General features: G+C 53.7%; 4 protein-coding genes, 1 long non-coding RNA gene and 4 other non-coding genes across 13 annotated transcripts in view; 2 read left to right on the top strand and 7 right to left on the bottom strand.

Annotated features, from left to right (window-relative positions):
- Positions 1–330: 330 nt before the first annotated feature.
- On the bottom strand, positions 331–3,462 carry RPL23A (ribosomal protein L23a). 2 transcript variants are annotated; one of them, NM_001177677.1, is given in 5 exon segments: positions 380–394; positions 593–662; positions 1,364–1,540; positions 2,674–2,857; positions 3,426–3,450. In NM_001177677.1, coding segments are annotated over 5 exon segments (471 nt in total).
- Positions 478–548, bottom strand: LOC114117061 (small nucleolar RNA Z17). The gene has a single exon (XR_003590853.1). It is a non-coding gene; the product is annotated as a small nucleolar RNA Z17 (small nucleolar RNA).
- Positions 738–815, bottom strand: LOC114117051 (small nucleolar RNA SNORD42). Its single transcript, XR_003590846.1, has one exon. It is a non-coding gene; the product is annotated as a small nucleolar RNA SNORD42 (small nucleolar RNA).
- Positions 1,493–9,126, top strand: RAB34 (RAB34, member RAS oncogene family). The gene is given in 12 exon segments (XM_027975230.3): positions 1,493–5,037; positions 5,040–5,109; positions 5,912–5,990; positions 6,209–6,300; positions 7,348–7,413; positions 7,501–7,602; positions 7,719–7,783; positions 7,911–7,962; positions 8,145–8,226; positions 8,312–8,402; positions 8,528–8,635; positions 8,717–9,126. Coding segments are annotated over 12 exon segments (948 nt in total). The 5' UTR covers positions 1,493–4,964; the 3' UTR covers positions 8,785–9,126.
- On the bottom strand, positions 1,627–1,696 carry LOC114117062 (small nucleolar RNA Z17). Its single transcript, XR_003590854.1, has one exon. It is a non-coding gene; the product is annotated as a small nucleolar RNA Z17 (small nucleolar RNA).
- LOC114117050 (small nucleolar RNA SNORD42) lies at positions 2,942–3,009 on the bottom strand. The gene has a single exon (XR_003590845.1). It is a non-coding gene; the product is annotated as a small nucleolar RNA SNORD42 (small nucleolar RNA).
- LOC132657400 (uncharacterized) lies at positions 6,110–10,767 on the bottom strand. Its single transcript, XR_009595511.1, has 2 exons — positions 10,440–10,767; positions 6,110–10,182 (listed from the first exon to the last, which is right to left on the bottom strand). It is a non-coding gene; the product is annotated as an uncharacterized LOC132657400 (long non-coding RNA).
- A 122-nt stretch (positions 10,768–10,889) lies between these two features.
- PROCA1 (protein interacting with cyclin A1) lies at positions 10,890–18,516 on the top strand. Of its 4 annotated transcripts, XM_012185400.4 has the most exons (6): positions 10,890–11,347; positions 11,919–12,020; positions 14,743–14,829; positions 16,829–16,964; positions 17,229–17,384; positions 17,486–18,516. In XM_012185400.4, exons 2-6 carry the CDS (start codon positions 12,008–12,010, stop codon positions 18,156–18,158), a joined length of 1,065 nt encoding a protein of 354 aa, XP_012040790.2. In that variant the 5' UTR covers positions 10,890–11,347; positions 11,919–12,007; the 3' UTR covers positions 18,159–18,516. The 4 variants fall into 4 exon arrangements, with proteins under 4 accessions (XP_012040790.2, XP_004012553.2, XP_012040791.2 ...); XM_004012504.5 differs by lacking the exon at positions 11,919–12,020; XM_060395287.1 differs by lacking the exon at positions 10,890–11,347 and having other exon boundaries at positions 11,407–12,020.
- A 1,062-nt stretch (positions 18,517–19,578) lies between these two features.
- Positions 19,579–20,577, bottom strand: part of SUPT6H (SPT6 homolog, histone chaperone and transcription elongation factor) — a 30,835-nt gene continuing 29,836 nt past the window's right edge. The window contains exon 37 of the mRNA XM_004012503.6: positions 19,579–20,352. Coding sequence (XP_004012552.2) covers positions 20,166–20,352 — 187 coding nt within the window. The 3' untranslated portion in view covers positions 19,579–20,165. The remainder of the gene's footprint in view (positions 20,353–20,577) is intronic.

Here is a 20,577-nt window from a genome sequence, read left to right as displayed (position 1 = left end):
AGCCAAGCCACACAGCCCTGACATGGATGCCAACGGAACCTCCGGATACTGGTCTCATACCAAGCCTCTTCCAGACAAAGGCAGGCATTCTTGTAAAGCTTCCTGCTTGGCCTTTTACCTCCAGGATGGAGGTCAAGTTGTAGTTATCCTAGGACAACCAACTGTAATCTGCGTCATAAACCTCTGCTGCAAGTATGGTGAAGTGATATGGCTGAGTGTTCCAACAGGGTAGGTAGACCAAGAGTCTTACCCAACCCAGCCTGGTTACTTAAGCGTGCACGTACCACAGTATGGCCCCTCACCCAAAAATCAACATAAAGACAAGAAGCATATATATAGTGAAAACTTTTATATTTGAAATTAGCCAGCTGGACTCAGTTTAGATGATCCCAATCTGAAAAACAAAAGGGTACTTTGTTACTGGGAGCGGAAGTGTGAAGATTAAGGAGGAACGTCACAGTATTTTTAAAAGACAGAGGTGCAGTCAGTCAGTTAAGACTAATGACTTAAGTCAGGCTTTGGTCACTAACAGACACATCATTTGCACCCAGGAAGGGAGAGTGTTAAGGAGTTTGTAGCAAAGGAAGCTTACTTTGTTGGCAACATCCAAAGCATCGTAGTCAGGAGCCAGTCGAACATATGCCTTCTTCTCTCCATCAGGCCTAGGGTGGTGAAGGAAGCCTTAATCCTTGCTGCCCTTCACTGCCCCCATACCCTCTCTTCCACCCAGACTTCTGGTGCATCAGTGGTTCCTTTGTTCGTGTCATTTTTTTTCCCCTCACAAATAGTGATTTTTTTTCTCTTATCATTTGCACAGAGGGAGTCAGGGAAGCCACTAAGCCACAAACCACAGGTATTCTGACATTAACTGTACCTTACTCTAGGGCCTGCTTTTGCCTAGAGATAGGGATCAGGAAAATGAGCACTAACCCCTAAGTCCTAGAGACAGGACAGCTGACGTTCTGGGAAGCCTACTTCAGACCCCAAAAGCAGCATCAAAAAAAAAAAAAACAAAAAAAAAAACAGCTGAACTGTTTTTCCCTGTTTCGGTTACTGAAAACTGGCTGATAAGTCATCAATTCTTGAGAGCAACTTTTTATTTATAGCTTAAAGTTACAATAGCCCCTCAGGACACAGCTTTCCCTCTGAAATCTGGAGAAGCAAAGCTCTGTTTGCCTGGGTATACTGTCCTCTTTTGAAGATAGAGATCAGGTCTCAACCTCTCATTGCACTAAATTCTAGGTCCAAATGGGGGTAAAAGTCCTTTTCTCTGTGGACACAATCCATTCTCCAGCCTTTTTCATGCCATTCAGTGACAGAGGCCCTGGCCCCCTCCCCATCCCACAGGGCCCCACTCACCTACCTGATCAGAGTATTGACCTTGGCCACGTCAATGTCATAGAGCTTCTTCACAGCCTGTTTGATTTGGTGTTTGTTGGCCTTGACATCCACAATGAACACCAGTGTGTTGTTGTCTTCTATTTTCTTCATGGCTGACTCGGTGGTGAGGGGGAATTTGATGATAGCATAGTGGTCAAGTCTGGGAGAAAGGTAAAATGGGGTCACCTGGCGTGGGTCCAGTAAAAGGATGGGCCCTTTTTTGGAGCCCAAGGCTCAAAGGGCCTGGGTGCATCAGACGACAATAGCAATCATTCCTGTCAGACTTTGGTCGCTGCACAGTGTCATCACATGCACCCTGAAACGTGGGGGCCTGGAGCCCTGGCTTAGTGACATTTCAAGGGCTTTCACCCTTTTAAGAGATTAAACAATCTTCATTCTTTACCTGACTTCAACATTCCTGAGGAGCAAATTTCTAAAAGAAACTTGAGACTTAAGACGTTAGAAAAGCAAACCCAAGAGCAAAGTTAAGACTGTGGAATCTTGAAATCCAGGCTAGAGTGCCAAAGAATGTTGGTGCTTCACTATGAGGCTGAACTGACTGTTTTTTCCTGTTTCGGTTACTGAAAACTGGCTGATAAGTCATCAATTCTTGAGAGCAACTTTTTATTTATAGCTTAAAGTTACAATAGCCCCTCAGGACACAGCTTTCCCTCTGAAATCTGGAGAAGCAAAGCTCTGTTTGCCTGGGTATACTGTCCTCTTCTGAAGATAGAGATCAGGTCTCAACCTCTCATTGCACTAAATTCTAGGTCCAAATGGGGGTAAAAGTCCTTTTCTCTGTGGACACAATCCACTCTCCAGCCTTTCGTAGGAAGCAATGGTTAAATTACCTTTGGTGGTAACCAGTACCATGGCTCTGCTCTCAACTGTGCTCCCTAAGGTCAGTCATCACCACTGGTGTGGCACCAAAACACTCGCAAACCCTAACCTTTTGCCCACTCCCCCTAACCATTCCTTCAGTGTAAACATTTGGGAAAATAAATGAAAAGAAGCTGCTATGTACTGCTGCAGGCCTTCACTGTCCAATACAGATTCTAAACCTGGAACTCATACTCCCCAGAAAGTAAACCACATATGAAACAATCTAACAGTTGACTAACTTTGACAATGACTCTGGGTTGTTTTAAATATAGCGTTAATCTCATCCTCCCGTTAGACAAGCACACGAGGTACCAACATGATTTTGAGAACCCATACTCTAGGTTTGGTAAATTACCCAATTACCAATGGAGGATACCCAAACATCTTTTCACGACAAGGGGCAGTACTGACTTGTTTCTCCTAGGGGCGCTCTTCCGAGGATATTTGGGCTGCCTCCTGAGCCGCAGCGTTTTGGGCCGCCGGAAGGTGGGTGACGTCCGGATCTTCTTTTTCTTGTGGCTGTGGACACCTTTCAACACTGCTTTCTTGGCCTTCAAAGCTTTTGCTTTGGCTTCAGCTTTAGGAGGGGCAGGGGCTGAGGAAAGGAAAGAAAACGAAGGTGAAGGATTTAGAAATCACTTCCGGCCTCAAGACCGGTAGTGGGCGTCCCAGGCCACACGTGCATCAGTGGTTCCTTTGAAGACATCACAAGTCTCAGGAGATTAAAATTTTTTCCATCATATGCACGACTCTAGGACGAACTTGGGATAAGATGAGGAAGAAACTAGCAATGAACGTACAGTTGGCACTTGCTAGAATGGGAACTAGTAATTTTATACATACCATCGCACAGCTACCCATTTAACGTGGGGTCAAACAGTTGAGAGTATTGATTCCTTACAGGTATAGGAAACATGGAGCTTCCCAGAGCCGAGACCCGGCTGTCTGTGGCAGGCGGTACAGGCCAGGCTTGCCTCCCCAACCCCCTTCACTAGAGCCCAAACCATGCGGCGAGGCGTACGCGCTCCTTAGCATTGCCGAAACGCGAAAAGCTGCTCCGGAGCAGACACCGCAAGGGTTAGCCCAGCTATCGTCCTCCCAGTTCATTCACTCTGCGGGGACCCTCGGCCAGTCAGCTGTTGATCCCCAGCCCCAGCACACACCTTCCTTCTTTGCCTTCGGCGCCATCTTCATGAAAAGGGTTTCCGAGACTTGTTACCACGGGCTTATAGCGCCAACTCTCACCGAAGACTCGCGATACTTTCTACTTAAAGCTGATTGGACAATCTGCAGCGCTGCGCCCGCCGGGAATGGTAGTTAGATTTTTATTTCCTCGCGAGAGAGATTAAGCTACTGACACCCCGCCGCTTGTCAGACCTTAAAGCTTCTTGGGGGTTGTAGTCTTTTGGAGACACGCGTTTGTTTTCAGTGGTATAACCTGCGGCTGCGCGGATCTGAGCGCTTCGCATCTTGAGCAACTTTAGGGAGGAGGATTGTGTGCTTGTGTGCCTGAAGCGATTAAGTCGCTTCAGTCGTGTCCGACTCTTGGCGACCCCATGGACTGTAGCCCGTCAGGCTCCTCTGTTCACGGGATTCTCCAACCCATTTTCTGGAATGGGTTGCCATGCCCTCCTCCAGGAGATCTTCCCGACCCAAGGATCTTACGTTTGCCTGCATTGTCAGGCGGGTTCTTTACCACTAGCGCCACCGAGGATGAAGGATTGCAATTCCACTGCAAACTGGAATTAATACTGTAGTTAGATAGACTCAGAGTGAAGCAAAATTCTACAATGTTAGAGCAAGATTTGTCCAGTCCAACTTTGTCAGACAACATCTGTGGAAATTGAGGTCGAGAGAGGGGAGAGGATTTATTTATAACAGGGTGATTTGTTGTTCGAGTCAGGCAGAAGCAAAGTGTCAGAGGAAGTGGTCCCCTCTTTACCTGTGACAGTCTTTATGCGTCTTCCCGGGAATCTTTTCGAAGAGACTCTACCAATATTCCAAACAGCGCTCAGATTTCTCCAGGATACGCTTGTTCTTGGGAATGATTTCATTCACAGTCCCCTCCCCTTAAATAGTTTTCCTTTCCTTGCTTATCTTTGCATCCCCGAATTCAGTTCCTGACACATGGCAAGGTTTAGTAAACGCTCAGGTTTTAGCTTCTTTGAGGGACTGCTTACCCGCCGCATCACATCGCCTTTATGCCCTCCCCCACCTCCCTCGGAATCAGAGATTCCCTTTGAGGGTGAGATTTACCTTGCGCTAACCCCTCTTATGAGTCTGAGTGAACTCCTGGAGTTGGTGATGGACAGGGGGGCCTGGCGTGCTGGGATTCATGGGGTCGCAAAGAGTCGGACACGACTAAGCGACTGTACTGAACCCCTCTTCTAGCCTGCAGAATGCAAAAAGGGAAAGTCCTGGGGGAGTGGGGGTAGATTACATTGGGATCGGAGCGAAGGAGGCCCGTGCCAAAGGAGAGTCCCCCCCTCCCCCCACAAAGGAGGAAATTCTCGGTCCCCTAGACCTCCTTTATCCTCCATCAAGGGAGGCAGCTTGATCTTCGGCCCCTCAGGCCTCCAATCTACACGGCAGCCTTGGAGGAATAGGCACCAGATTCGGACACCTCTCTCCTCAGTGGGTACCTCGTTCCTACCCTGGCATCGACATCTCCCAGGGCAGAAGGGCGAGCGGGAGCAGACCCTATGAGTCATGTCCTGGGCCTGCAGTTGACGAGGGAAGCGCCGCCTCTCCTAGGGCCCCTTCTCTCCCCCTTTCCCCTCCCGCTGGTTCCTGGCGCAGGCAGATGCTGCGCAGCGATCGCCGATTCCCCTTCACCAGTTTGCCGGGGTAAGGGTCGCCTTGGAGGCTCCTCCCCGCACAGGAGATGCTGGGGAGAGACTTGGGGAATCCCGCTCTCGGCAGGTTGCAACCTGGGTGAGGGCGCACCCGGAGCCCTGGCGAGTCAGTCTGGCAGGGAAGCCTGACCTGGGGCAGCACTCGGGGAAGAGAAGAGGGGGAGGCCGGGGCGGGCAGCGAGGCCGGGAGTTGCCGGGAGAGGGGCGGGGGGCGGCCCTTTTCCAGGAATTTCCGGGGATCAAGTTACAGCGTTGGCGGAGGGAGAGCCGAGTGGGACGCCAGGCCCTGCGGCGGACTGGGCCCCTCGCCCCCTTCTGCAGCAGTCCCCCGGCCGCACGGTGGGGTCCCTGCACACACTGACCCCGTGTGGCGGGGCCGCTCAGCGCCCCCCGGCTGCTCTGTTATGGTAGGGCCGCCTCAACCCCGAGTTGTCGACGGGTCTCCACGGCCTCGAGTTATCGTAGGAACTATCCGACCCCGAGTTATTGTAGGGTCTGCGCGGACTCGGGTCCCCCCAGACGGGACTCCTCGCCCTCACTTGGAGGCCGAGGGATCTCCCAGGCCCCGAGTCGTCCTAGGGACGCCCCGGGCCCGGGTGATTGTGGGTTCGCCCCGGCCCCCGGTGATTGTCTCATCCCCGTGGCCCGCGGTGGTCGTAGCGTCCCGGAGGCCACGGGCTCCCGTAGGCTCTCCGTGGCCCAGAGTTATAGTCGGGACCCCTCGGTCGCGGGTGATTGTCGGGTCTCCACGGGCCCGGGTCGCCGGGGCGCATCAGGCCTCCGCGCCTTCTCAGGGCGCCCCGCAAGTACGCAGGCAAGATGAACATTCTGGCGCCGGTGCGGAGGGACCGCGTCCTGACGAAGCTGCCCCAGGTAGGCGCCAGGGCCACGTCGGGCTTCGGGCGGCGGTGGGTGTGGGCCGGGAGGAGGCGGCACCGGACCGGGCTTAGGCCCAACCCTGCCGCCCAGCTAGGCCAGCTGCTTCTGGGTGGTCCGTTCCCCACCCCCACCCTCCCGCCCCGCCCGGGGCTGCTCGGTGGCGGGCTGAGGGCCAGGAATGGGTGAGTCCCATTCTCTTCCACTCCACCCAGTGCCTGAGGAAGGAGGCCGCTTTGCACGTGCACAAAGACTTCCAGCCCCGCGTCACCTGCGCCTGCCAGGAGCACAGGACAGGCACCGTGGGGTGAGTTAGAGACACCCGGAAGGAAGAAACGGAGTCCCAGGAAACCTGCTGTCAAAGCAAGGGTGCAAAGCCAAGAGCTGCAGGCTCCATTTCGGTCCCTGCCAGCCACACTGTTGTTCCCCTTAGCGTGCCCCTGTGCTCCCCTTCCTTCCAGCTGGGTTGTGGGAAGTCCTAAGAGATGGGGTGGGGTAGGAAGGTGGCAGTTTAATTCCTGACACAGGGAAGGGATCCAACTTAAGGCTGTGGTCACCGGCCTAGCTTCCCACACTCCATCTATTTGACCTCCATGACAGTGAGCTGTCCTAGAGGGATAAGTCCCATTGTGGGTTAAAAAAAAAAAAAGATAATACTGTTAACAGTTGCCACCATTAATTGAGCATGTACTGTGTGCCAGACAGTGTGTTGCATATAATTATTGTCTGTTATTAAATGGAAAATACCAGTTTTAAGTTGTATCCTGGGGAGGGAGGGAGAGATGTTGGAATGTATGTGTGTGTGTGTTGACTGGGAGGGGGTTCTTGGGTTGTTGTTTAGTCGCTTGGTGGTATCCAACTCTTTGTGACCCCATGGTTCCTCTGTCCCTGGGATTTCCCAGGCAAGAACACTGGAGTGGGCTGCCATATCCTTCTCCAGAGGATCTTCTCTACCCAGGGATCGAACCTGGGTCTCCTGCTTGGCAGGCAGATTCTTTGCCACTGAGCCACTTGACCAGTCCAGAATATAGGACATTTATTTCATTTTAACTTTCACAACAACCCAATAAAATGTGTGTTAAATCCCCACTTAACAGATGTTGAAACTGAGGCTCAGAGAAGCTAAGAAACTTGTCCTGAGTCACACAGCTAGTAAGTGAGAGCTGGGATGCAAAATCAGTCTCTCTGACACTGAAGCAGAAACACTCCTCCCTAGCACATCTGTTCAGGCCTGGTGTCTATGGTAACCTCAGCCCAGGAGCAGCTCCCTTTGTGGACCTGCCCAGGAGCACTGGGACTTCTCTGAGTGAAGGAGCTAGAGCTCACTCTTTCCACCCACTCTTGTGTCCAGCAGATTTAAGATCTCCAAGGTCATTGTGGTGGGTGACCTGTCAGTGGGGAAGACTTGTCTCATTAATAGGTAAGAGGGTGCTGGAGCTGAAGGGGGTGGGCCCAAGCCTAGCCAGGCAGATTGGGCTCAGGACCAGAGCATCTGGTGCCCCCTCAGGTTCTGCAAAGACACCTTTGATAAGAACTACAAGGCCACCATTGGAGTGGACTTTGAGATGGAACGATTTGAGGTGTTGGGTGTCCCGTTCAGTCTGCAGCTGTGAGTTCTTTCCCCACTCCTTCCCGCCCTTGCTTCTCCCAGCGCCTGTTCCCCACCTCAGCCCCCAGCACCACCCTGCCTGGCACATACCTGTGTTCTTCCCACCTTCCTCCCAGCTGGGACACCGCTGGACAGGAGAGGTTCAAGTGCATTGCATCAACCTACTACCGAGGAGCTCAAGGTAAGCACCAGGGTGCAGTGAGGTAGGTGGGTACACCTGGCCTCTAGCCTAGGGCTGGAGGGATTGTGGAAATGAGCCAGTAGCATCTTCCCCAACAACCTGCAGCCGTTTTCTGCCACTCTTCCAGCCATCATCATTGTCTTCAACCTGAATGATGTGGCCTCCTTGGAGCATACCAAGTAAGTAAGCATGCTGAACTATAATGGGGGCTCTGAGAAGAGAAGGTTCAAAAAGAGGCGGGTCAGGAGTATGGAAGGGAAGGAGAAGAGTGCATCCAGGACCAAAGGGAGCGTCATTGGGCATAGAAGTGGGGGGAACCTATCTGGCTCCCTCATCCCTTGCTGTCCACTGTCTATGGCAGGCAGTGGCTAGCTGATGCGCTCAAGGAGAATGACCCTTCCAGTGTGCTTCTCTTCCTCGTGGGTTCCAAGAAGGACCTGAGTGTGAGTGTGCCAGTGGTGGGGGGAGGACTTCCCACCTTGACGAGGGAAACCCCACGCCCAGTGTCTGACTCTGACTTTCCCTCAGACTCCTGCTCAGTATCTACTGATGGAGAAAGATGCACTCAAGGTGGCCCAAGAGATGAAGGCCGAGTATTGGGCAGTCTCATCTCTCACTGGTGAGTCAGAGGCACCTGGCCTTCTGCTCTGGCCTTCCTGCCTGCCTTGCCTCTCACTCCTACACCTCCAGCTGTGCCCATTGGCCTGGAACCACCCCTGAGCTCCTATCTGCTCCCTGTGTCAGGTGAAAATGTCCGAGAGTTCTTCTTTCGTGTGGCGGCGCTGACCTTTGAGGTCAACGTGCTGGCTGAGCTGGAGAAATCGGGATCCCGGCGCATAGGGGATGTTGTCCGTGAGTGCCCACCTGGACGGGGGTGGCAGAGAGCACAGGGACTCTCCATCCTTGCCTCACTTATTTCTCACCCTTCTTCAGGCATCAACAGTGATGACAGCAACCTCTACCTAACTGCCAGCAAGAAGAAGCCCACGTGTTGCCCATGATGGGTAGTGGACTGTCCAGAGACTGCCTGCCCTGGGGCACTGTGCCACCTTGACTCCCCCAGAACTCAACCCCAGGACATTTGCACTGACTGTTTTTCCAGACCAAAGAGCTGCCTCTCGGTGGCAGTATCCCTGGAGAGGTACTTGGGACCATGCTAGTCAATTCTTGCCCCCAGGCATTGTGTCAAAACCCGGATGCCCCTCTCTCTCCAAGGTGGCCAGTGCGGGGAGGTAAGAGGGCCCTGCTGCTCTTACTCAGCTGCTGGGCCCTCTAGGTTTCAGGATGCTTAATGGTCCTAGTCTCACACTATGCCTTATGTATTAAAATTTCTGTTATTAGCAGGTTAGGATCTGGAGTCCTTTGTGGGGGATCAGGGATGTGGAATGGGCAAGGCTATATGGTCATCTTAGGACTGGAGCCTTCTGCTGTGATTCTGGCCATTCTTGGCCCCTGGGCAGGGCTGAGGCAGGCTAGGAACTCAGGGACCACACGTAGAGGGATGCACCTGGCCCTTGCTGGATGACATCTGAGTGACCTTTGAGATCTTTAAGAGCCCTTTTCCTTTGGTCCTTTCCCCCCAAATGTCTCCTGCTACTTGGTGCTTCTATGTAAGTGTACCATTGGATAATATTTTTTTTCACCTTCTTCCTGCCTTTTAAAAAATACTTATCTAAGAAGTATTTTTTTAGAGTATGGAACACAGTGAGAAGTGAGTTTTGGGTGCTTTGTTGAGTTGACCAGAAGGCCCAGGAAGGTAGAGGCAGGGCTCTTACTTAGGACACGTACTGATAACATCTATTTTAGTGATATAAACATAAAATTATGAGCAGCACATTTTTATATTTTAAAACAGTTAAAAACTAAACTGGATTAAAAATAAGACATTTTTCCCACTTAAAAAAAAAAAAAAGATGTGCTCTAAGCAGGAGGATCTGCGTTTGAAACCTTGCTGTATATCTTGGGACACTCAGACAAGTCACTTCTGCTCTGTGCCTTAGTTTCATCTCTGTTGTTATTATTTTCTTTTGTGGGGAATGTGTGCTGAGCAGTTTATGGGACCTCAGTTCCCTGACCAGAGATTGAACCCAGGCCACGGCAGTGAAAGACTGGAATCCTAACTAGGCAACCAGGAAACTCCCAGTTGCCTGCTCTGTAAAGGAGGAGCACATTCATCATTCATTTCATGTTTGAAATAAGATAAAGCACTAATACATACATGCATGGGGGCATGCTAAGTCGCTTCAGTCGTGTCTGAGGCTTAGCGACCCCATGGACTGTAGCCTGCCAGCTTCCTCTGTCCATAGGATTCTCCAAGCAAGAAGACTGGAGTGGATTGCCATGCTCTCCTCCAGGGGATCTTCCCAACCCAGGGACGGGTTCTTTACCACTTGAGCCACCTGGGACGCCCCAATACATACATAAGAAGAGCTTAAAAACCTTAACTATTATAATAGTTTGGGTGAAGAGTGACCAAGAACCTGGCTCCCCATTGACATCTGACCCAGAGCCAGAGATTGGCTGGAAGTGTCTCAGATATTTGGGCACGAAAGGAAGGACACCTGTGGCTTGGTGTCATCATCCTAAGAGGCCAAGACAGGAACATCAATCCTAGTTCCCAGTAAGCAACCCCTCTGTCCTTTGCTACGGTTCTTACCTGCTATGCTATTCTGGAAGAGCTGGCATTTCTGCACACTCGCCCTTCCGCTTCCCCGCTCCTCCGACTCCATGTTGACATCTATATTGGGCAGTATTGTCACTGGGACAGGGAGCCGCATAGAAGTAGGAGTGGGTGCTTGGGGTGGCGGCCATCGCGGGGCTGGGATCACGTCTTCTTTCGCTGAGCTCCCGTGGAGGGGCCTGCTGGGGGAGAGAAAGAGCGAGCCCGGCCTCCCGCCAGGGAAGGAGAGACCTTGAAATCCTGGATGGAGGATTGGAGATTGGTGGGAGTAGCTCCCCGGGCGGCCGCGCACGGACCCGAGTGTAGAGTGGGGGCGGGGCTAAGGGCTGCGGCTGGGTTCGGAAGAATTGGGAGGGGCCGGGAGGTTGAGAGAATGGCTGGGGCGGGGCTAAGAACGGGGTTGGGGCGGGGCTAGGTTCTGGGGGTAGGACTAAGCCGGGAGCAGATCTGGAGAGGAACTAGGGATGGGACTGAGGGCAGGGCCTGAGCGGCCGAGCTAAAGTTTAGGCCTGAGATACGGGGGAGGTGCTAAGGTTAAAGTGGAACAAAGAGGGAGGGGCCCGGAAGGAGCTAGGAGGCCCCGGATGAAGAGCGCCGCAGAAGCTCAGACTTGGGCTAAGACAACGCAGCCTAGAGCAGAGGGAGAGGGGAGACTGGGCAAGCATGAGGCGGAGTTAAGGGCTGGACTGGGGCGAAGCTGAGATTGGGGTTTACAGTGACCTCGGCCAAGCTGAGGTTCAGGGTTGGACTTCTGCGTGGAAGAGTCTTGTAGAGACGAAGAACTAGACTGAGAGATATGTGGGTCAGGACGACACTGAGGATTGAAAGGTGGACTAAGGAAAAAACTGAGGACGATACCAGCTCTTGGGACGAGAGCAGCACCGGTAAAGAGGGGGCGTGGCAGATTAGGGGAGGGCTTCCAGCTGGGGGGCGTGGCACGGGGGACTGGCCTGAGAACCCAAAGAGGGGGTGGAACCTGAGAGCCCGACGAAGGAGGCGGGGCCAAAGGCTGACTGGGGCGGAGTTAGGGCCTGGGGGCGGGCTCACTCTAGCCTTGGATCAATGATTGAGCAATAGGGACAGGAGAGCTGGAGAACCGCTTGTGGGTTGGACTGGGGTCGTCTGGTTGGAGCCAGAACTACGACCTCTGGTTGCAGGGGTGGAAGGCATTGCTGTGCCTCAGCCGCTAAGCAGGAAGTGAGGGGTTTGGCTGGAACCCATGGTCCAGTCACTGGGATTGGGGCCGGCGGTTCCATTGACTTTAGGGCAGGAAAAAATCTGGAAATTCCACTAGTGACATCACAATCGCCTCCAGAGGTGGGCGGGGCCAGGGCGGCATTTCCAAGGAAACCGGAGCTGCCCTGCCTAGCTCCCTCCTCTTCCCTCCTTCCCTTCCTTGGTTTTTCCCTCCCTTCCTTCCTCCTTCCCCTCTCCCTACCTCCCTCCCCCGTTCAGCTGCTCGGGCGCCCGATCTGGAACTCTAATCCCTGTGCCGCAAGGGCAGGGGGAGCTCCTCAGCTCGCAAGACTGGGAGGACTGTACAAATGAGCATCACCTGTGAGTTTTGAGTTAGGTCCCTGTACCTCGATTAATGTCCTACTGAGAAAGAGACCTCAAGCTTCCCTCTTCCTTTTAAGCTCTCTCTCATTCAATGTCACTCATTCATTATGGGGTCTCCCCTATGGCCACCTCAATCACTTCTGCTGCAGGAGCTCCAGATTGTCTTCCTCAGATCTGAGAAGAGTTATTAAATCCCTCCCCTTGGCATTAGAGTTATGACCGTCAAGGCTTCTTGTGGATATGCTGGGGCGGGGTCGGGGTGGAGCGGGGCGGGGGGGCGGGGCGCGGTTAGTCAGTGGACCCTGCATATAAGCCTCTTCCATAGTAACTGGAGAGAGCGAGCAGAGTTTGGAATCTTGGTCCAGCTCAGGTCACTCTGGCCTGAACTTTAGGGTCCAGGCTGGATGAAGGAGGCTGTGGAGTCAGGATTGAGTAAAACCAGAGGGTGAGGAATTGGCTGTGTTAGAGGTGAAAAGCAGCTGTAGTGGGAAGTGATAGCTGGCAGGACAGGTTTTGGATAGGAACCACAAGTAGACAGGCATACTTGTGGTAGAAAGAGCATAGACTATGGAGCCAAGAAAATTGGATTTGAATCCTACCTCTGTCATCTATTAACTAGTTTCTTTGGACAAGTTACTTATTGTAAGTCTCTGTGTCCCCATCCATAAAATGTGCTTTGGTGAGGATTTAGAATCAATGGCATATTTTAAAAGCCCAGCACAGTGCCTGACCCTGGGAAAATGCTCATCCAAGGTCGATTTTCTTTCCCCAGAAAAGTCCCCAGATTTGAACTCTGGACAGAATCTCCAATGCCACAGCTTCTTGTGGCACCAATAGGGCTTTATTTTCTTCTATTCATGTGTTCATTCAGTCAACCAACTGGGGGACCAGTTATGTCATGATGAAGAGTTTGCACCTCATCCTGAAGGTAGTCGAACGCTATTAAAGAGGAGGAACATGGTGAACCAGTTTGGCTGCATTGTGAGGAGTGGATGTAGGGAGTGAGACAGAAGTTAGGGAGGCCAGGTGGGAGGCTACTCCAGCTGTCTGTGTCAGAGAAAATTGATAGGTTTGAATCAGAATTAGATGTGGGGACAAGTAGGCATGGCAAGACTTGGTCATTGAGTTGGTGAGAAGTGAGGCAAAGGATGATCCCTAGATTTCTAGCTGAGGTGTCTGTTGCTCTCTGAAATGTAAGTTACAAGAGACAGTGTTTTATGAAGGGTAGGGAGAAGATGGTGGGTTCATATGACATGTGCTGGTCTGATGTTTTGAGAATGTCTGAGAGGACATAGGCTATGTGCTCAGGAAAGCAGTATGCATTGGAGATCAAGATTTATGTCATTTTATTAGTGGATGTTGAAACTGTGGAAATGGATAACATTATCCAAGACAAGGCTGTAGAGTCTTCTGAGAAGGAGGCCGGCAAAAGAACCCTGGGCATCACCAATTTAAGGAGTACAGGCCAGCAAAGAAGTTAGGAAAGAATTAAAAGCTAGGAAGGAAGAAAGAAATGAGAGAGGTGTGTCATGAAAGCCAAAGAAGAGTCTGCAGAAGAAAGAGGTTGATTGATCAACAGGGTCAGTGAGATGAGGCAAAAAGAACGTCACTGGGTTTGGCTATGAGATCACTGGTGGCCTTTGCCTGGACTATTCTGATAGAAGGGCAGGGATGGCTGCCATGCTGTAGGTGGCTGGAGAAGACAAAGGTCAAGATTTAGCTCACTGAAGGTAGGGACTGGGCTTTCTTTGCTGGTGCCTAGTGAAGCTGTCCAATACATCTGTTAAATAAGGGAGTGAATAAACTTGGGTTGAAAAGGAAGAAGGGTGGCTATGCAGTGACATAAGGAGAAAGAGGGTTCACAGAATGTTTTGCTTGAAAATGTTCATAGCCTGTAAGAAAAAAAAACAAACATGAAAGAGGCAGAAGGTGAGAATTCTGTCTGGGACCTGGAGTCCAGGCGCTTGGGCAAGGAGGGAGGGACACTTCCCCGGGCTAGAAGTCGATGGGGGTGGGAACAGCCACAGATGAAGCCCACGAAATGATGCGTTGAGAGGAACAGTAGCGGGGTACACATGTCCAGGGAAGCATTCGGAGTTTCATTCATTTGAGTACTTCCTGTGCCATGGGAAACAGTTGGAGCTGACCAGGGAACTATAGAAGGGTGACCAAGTGCCACTGAAGGCCCAGCTGAAGTCCCAGAGCAGCCATCTCCTTTCCTTAAGCAGGACTCAGTCTGGTACCCTCAAAGGACCAAGCTAACTGTAGAAAGGAAAAGGAAGTGCAGACTTTACTCTGCAGTTGCTGATGGAGCTGCTGTCGTGCAGGAGTTTCTTTGGGGACATCCTGGGACAATCCCTTCCCCGAAACTGTCCCTTCTTACCTAGACTCTGGCTCACTCCTGTCCTTCCCTCCAGATCCTACTGTTATGCTTCTTTCAAGAAGCCCCACGCCCCCATTTCAGTGGGTGTCTTTGCTCCCACAGAACTTCCTCCCCACCCTGCCCTCCCTATCAGGGCCTGCCTCACACCACTGTCAGGTACTGTTACACAGACTGTGTCTCCTTTCCTCATCCCCTCCCCCAGCCCCTGTTGAGAGCAGGGACTATTGTCTTTTAATCTCTGCATCTCCTGGGGGCTGTCCCTGGAGCTTCTCAGGAGCTGTTTTCTGAGTGAATGGCGTGGGGAGGGGCTGCTGCTACCTCTGTGTACTCTCTCAGATATAAACAGGTTGCCCAGCTGGGGGAGAGGACACCTGCTGGCTAGTGTGGCGTCCAGCACAGATGCTTCTACTTTATCCTCTGAAGGTGGGTCCTCCTTCAAAGGGGGGGCGCGGGGTGTGTGGAAATCTCTGGCCCCAGGGTCCCCCCACCCCCCACCTGGTGGTAGGCAGGAGGGAGGGAGGTGTTTGGTTCTGAAAGGGTCACCGAGCTGCCCTACACCAGCCCCTTCCCGGGCCCCGCAGAAAGCGTCATCCCTTCCTGGAGGCCGCAGTCACCCCTTTCCTTTGTATAGCCCTTTATGGTGCACAAGAATCTTTGACATATGTGAACTGAGTCCTCTTAACAACCCTGCAAAAGAGGTATTACCTTCATTCCCATTTTGTGAGTAAGGAAATGAAGGCTCAGAGAAGTAAAGTAACTTGCCCCTAGGTCACCCAACTCAACTTGGACTCAGGCCTGACTACAAATTCAGGGCAGTTCCACTCTGCTGCCCTTTGCTGCAGTTCAGCAGTGCTGGAGAAACCCTGAGGCAGTGGTGATGGTGTTCCAAGGTCCTGCCTCCCATGCAGGACTCATTCCCCTGCCGTTGGAGAAGGCGCATGGGAGGAAAGGAAGCACAAAGGGAGGCCACTAAGTGGATCAGGGTGTATGGGGGACCCAGGGCCCCCCCACAGCCTGGTGGGGGGAAGGGAAGGGACGTGGAAGGTGGGGAAGGCTCAGACCAAGCTTCTGTCACACCCCTCAAGTCCTTTAAGGTCACCTGGAGTAACTTTAAGGCCAGCCTGAGTTAACTGCTGGCTGGAGGCCAGTATGAAGTCTTGCCCCAGTTCCATCCCATGTAGGGACTGGATAAAGGCACAGTCCTTCTGGCCTGTTCTGAGGGAGTCAGCCAGCCACAGCACCCCAAGCCAGGCAGCCCTGGAACTCACGAGTACCAGGAGCCGAGGTTCAGGGGGAACCTGGCAGGAAGGTGCCCTGTCCCTTCGTGGGCTTATGTTGTAGATGGTGGCCCAAGGGGAACGCCGCTGGGGCCTTAGGCAGGGTCAGAGGTGAGGCGGTGGGAGTGAAGGCTGGGCAAGACCAGTGTGCATACAGGCTTGATGCATCCTAGCAAAAGAGGTAGGCATCTTTCCCTGGGGGCCTCCGCTAATTCCAGTCATCTCTTGGCAGCTTCTCCCCTGTGCCACCTACAAGGGTGCGTTGTTCAAGTTTGTGGCTCTAAGGACTGGGGAGAGAATGGATGGGGAATGGGAACTTGATAAGGAGGGAACAGGGAAAGAGTCAAGATTGAGTCTGGGAAAGGGGAAACAAGTGAGGGTGAGACAGGCATTGGAGGGAGAAGAGGCTTAGAGAAGAGTGGAGTAGAGACAGAAGCCCAGGGGTATGACGCTGGGGTGGGAGGGGGCGGTGGTGACCCTCAACCCGGCCTGCTCTAGCGGGCCCTGGGGCTGGAGTGGCTTCAAAGGCTGGGAGGGGTGGGACACCGGGCCTGTGCGGAACCAAAGATGCTGCTGGCTCCCCTCGGCCCTCCCCTCCCCGAGTTACTCTGTGCATGGGGTCAGGTGACAACTCTGAGCACTGGGTGAGGGGCAGGTGGGAGTCAGTGGAGGGCCCTGGGAAGGTGGGGCTCCCATAGAAGGCAGGGGAGGGGAAGAGGTGTTACCAGACAGCATGGGGCTGGTGGGGACCTTGGTGAGACACTGTCCTGGAAGTCTGCGAGGCACAGGCAGATTCACAGGCAATGGGCTGGGGAGAGAAGAGGCTGAGACCTAGGTGCTGTTGGGCTGAGCTACTGCTACCAAGCAGTAAGGACAGCTGTGTGTGCGTGTGTGGGTGGATGGCCCTGGCAGTCCAGTAGGGTTAGGACTCAGTGCTTTCAATGCTGGAGCCCTTGGGTTCAATCCCTCGTCAGGGGAACTAAGATCCCACAAGCTGCAAAGTGAGGCCAAAAACAAAACAACTGTGGGGGAGGGAGGGTGGTGGCACTGGGTGAGCCCGATGAAACCTTTAGACTGAGCTGTGAGCGGGGAGATCCAGGTGTGCTGCCATGGGCGCCGTGTGACCCAGGCTCTTATCCCCTCAGGTGAATTTAAGAGCACTGACAGGTGCTGCTGGAAACACAAGAAGTGTGCCGGGCACATCATCCGCCCCTTCTCCTCCGACTGTGTCCACCACGACGTACACCTGCACTCTCTCAGCCACTGTGACTGTGACTCGAGGTAAGGCCTCCTCCTCGGGAGACCCACAGCCCAGGAGAGACTCTTGGGCAGACCCAGGCCCAAAATGTCCACTGTGGCTCCCCGCGTCAGCTCTGCCCTCCCGGCCCCAGCTTTGTAAGCCCGGCTCTGCTCCAGGGGCTGTGGGGTGGTCTTCCGGCAGCCTGGGCTGGGCATAGTGGAAGCCGCTGTCCCTTAGGCTTCTCGCTCTGGGCCCCTGGGGAGGCATGGAGGCATGGGAGCCAGGCTGAGTCCCTTGTGTGGCAGGCTGAAGGACTGCTCAGAGAAGACGAATAGCAGCTCTGGAGATGTGGGCCCAACCTGCTCCCGAGACGTGGACTCAACCTGTTTCGACATCATCCAGTCCCCATGCTTTGAGCTCATCCCAGAGGAAGAGTGTGTGGAGCGGTTCTGGTATGGCTGGTGAGTTCTGGCAGGTGGAAAGGGGGCACTGGCCCCCACATTCTGTCAGTCACCTTGCCCTGCCCTCCTCAATCATCTTTGCCTGCCCCCCTCCCTCGCAGGTGCAAGAGCTACAGGCCTGTCTCCGTGGCAGTGATCCACCACCCCATCCACCATGAGTGTGGGGCAGATGACCTAAACCAAGAAGAGGAGGAGGAGGAGGAGGAGGAGGAGGAAAGCAAGGCTCCCATCCCAACCCAGGTGGGACCCACCCCCACTGACACCCCCACTGACACAGGCGTGAGCATGATCACGGGTGCCCCTGACTCAGCAGCTCCCATCACCATCTGGCGTTCTGAAAGCCCCTCTGGGAAGTCCCAGGGCAACAGGGTGATCAAGAAGATAAAGAAAAAAAAAGAGAAAGACAAGGAGGAGGAGATGGACGAAAAGGAAAAAGCAAAGGTGAAGAAAAAAGTCAAGAAGGGCAAGTTGACGAAGAAGAAAAGCCCAGTTAAATCAGAATCACCTCCAGACTTAAGCCGATCATTAAGCCCAAGAGAGTTGGCCAGGATGTCAGAGTCCAGCCCAGACAGCCGGCAGGATCTGGAGAGTGAGGACAGTTACAATGACCCTGGGCGGGAGGAACCCTCCAGCGAGGATATTGTGGAGTCTTCATCACCCAGGAAGAAAGAGAAGAACGGGGTCCAGGTCAAGAAGCCCGGCTTGAAGACCTCACCAGTCAAGAAGATCAACAAGAGGAGATCTCCCCCAGCATCAAACCCCAATCTCAGTTGAGGCGACCAGGGTGAAGAATAAATGCGATCAAGCCTGTAGCTGACCCCCTGCTTCTCTCTCCCTCCAACCTGGCTACTTGTGGGGGCAGGGGGCGGGCTCTGGGCATGGCTGGAGCCAAAGGGCTAAGGGGCTGCGGGAGTTTCTGAAGGGTGGTCCGTCTTTCAAGAGGTCCAGAGAAGGTAGGTGGGTTGGCAGCGAAGGGGCAGAGCCTGTTTTCTCTGTAACATCCTAGGTCCAGGCACAAGTGGGTGGGAAGGCGACTTCCTGTCGACCAGGAGACAGGTCTGTGTGAAATTGACCTGGTGACAGGCAGTACTGTGTGCAGTGATACCCCTAATAAATTGAACCTTTTAACCCACTCTGTGCCACTGTGCCTGGCCTTTCCCTACTCTTAAGTGGCCCTGGGGAAGGTGCTGGTGGCATCAAAGGGAACACAATCTTCCCTTGTGCAGCTGGTTGGCCCTGCTCTCGCTCAGCCCTTCCAAACGGGCCCACCCCCACTTCCGTAAGAGATTTATGTCTTTAGTTTTTGGCTGCACTGGCTCTTCGGTGCTGTGCTCAGGCTTCTCTGGTTGCGGAGCATGGGCTCAGTGGGATCTTCCTGGGCCAGGGATCGAGCCCGTGTCCCCCGCATCAGCAGGCATCAGGCAAGTCCCCCTTCTAGAAACCTTTTATACTGAAGGGAAAGGAACTGAATTCCTGTCAGAAGGCAAGCCCCTCTCCCCAACTTCTACCAAGAAACAAGCCAAAGGGATCTTGAATGAAGATGTCAGGTGGGAAGCCCACCAAGTATGGGCAGCAGTCCTCAGAGAAAAGGGAGGGGAAAGCCTTGCTTTCCCAGGGCTGTGAGACAAAAAGTGAAGGAACACAGGAAGATCAATTCAGAACTAAAGAGGCAGTGGGCTAAACGAAGGGACCCTCGCCAGGGCTGTGTGGGCAGGACCAGGTGAGTGTAGGGGCCTGTCCTGGGGTGGCTCATGTAGAGGTCAGATCTCAAGGCCCAGTCAGCTATAAGTGGGGAGAGGCGCAGGGCTCAAGTGGAGAAACCCATATTGACTTTTGGCCTTTCCCTGGCATGGCAGAGAAGACCAGAAGGTAGTAGACGGGGTGCCCCTGTGTGAGCAGCAAGAGCTGTGCAAACATTCAGATGAGGTCCGGACTGACCCATCACACCTTTTATCTCAGTCCTCACAGCTGCCGTGCTGGGGCAGGTATCCTCCTCTCTGTTACAGACAAGAAAGCTTGCTCAAGGTCACAGTGCTGTGACCCTAGGCGGTCTGACGCAGAAGCCACCTGCTCCTCTGTGAGTCGCCGCCTCTCTGAAGGCGTGGGGTCAGGGGAGCCTGCAGAGCTCCTAACATGGCTTTGAAAGCTCCCCATCAAGAGCCGGAGACTTGGGAGAGAAAGGCTTTGTCAGGTGCTCTGTAGAAACACTGTTTATTCAAATGACAGGCAGGAAGCGGCGGCAGCAAGGGGTGAGGGCAGCCAGGTGGGGGCCGGGCAGGTCAGCAATGCTCCCCTACATCCCTCGTCATCCTGCTTTGACGGCCACCCTGCTGTTGGCACCAGGGTGGAAGTACTCGCCCTCCTGTCCCAAACTGAATAAATAGCATCCCTCTCCCCATGAGCGCGGGGGAGACTCGCGTGCTGAACTTGGCCCCTCCGCAGCCCAGAGTCAGGGGAGGGCAGAAGCTCAAAATGGCTTGTAGGGAGCAGAGTACAAAACTCTACTCTCACCTTCTTCTTCTTCCTCCCTGCCACACGCTGCTCCCAGCCTGGTCCCAGGGCAGGCGGTCAGTGAGGGCCTGGAGGGGAGGATTGTTGCCTAGCGCACACTGAGCTCAAGTTCACAAGGCCATCCAGCCTGTCGCCCATCCAGGCTGACCACCAAAGAGAACGTCAATTCACGCCACTTTATGGACAGAAAAGGAGGGGCAGGGAGTGAGGCAGTGGGCATCCAGGTCTCTCCCAGCCTCAGAGGTAACCAGAGTCCTAGGAGCAGGCGCCCTACCGGTCCATCTCGTCCAGGAGTGGGGTGGCATCGCCAGCAATAGACATGGGGGTGCTTTCGATCATAGGGCTGGGGGAAGGCCGGGGGGTCAGCCGCTGCTTCTGTTTCCGCCGCTCCGCCTCCTTCTCCTGCAGCCACTGTTCTGCCATCTTGCCCCAGTCGATGGCTGCATGGCTGTTGGACCTGGAGGGAGAGCCAGGGTGTGTGATACAAGGACTTGACCTGGCCTGTGGCTCGCCAGAAGAAAGGCCACCCCGCAGTCCCTGGGAGCCTCCATTCTCGCAGAGATGGATCTCACACCTATGGGCAGCAGTGTTTTTCTGGCTCCTCCCAGAGCCCAGTCCTCCAGGGGACACCACCTGGCTTACGGCTGTCAGGAGACCCAGAGCACCCACCTCGACTAACGGC

Source organism: Ovis aries, chromosome 11 (genome assembly GCF_016772045.2).
Source record: "Ovis aries strain OAR_USU_Benz2616 breed Rambouillet chromosome 11, ARS-UI_Ramb_v3.0, whole genome shotgun sequence".
NCBI lineage: Eukaryota > Metazoa > Chordata > Mammalia > Artiodactyla > Bovidae > Ovis > Ovis aries.
This window is presented reverse-complemented; position numbering and strand designations above follow the sequence as displayed.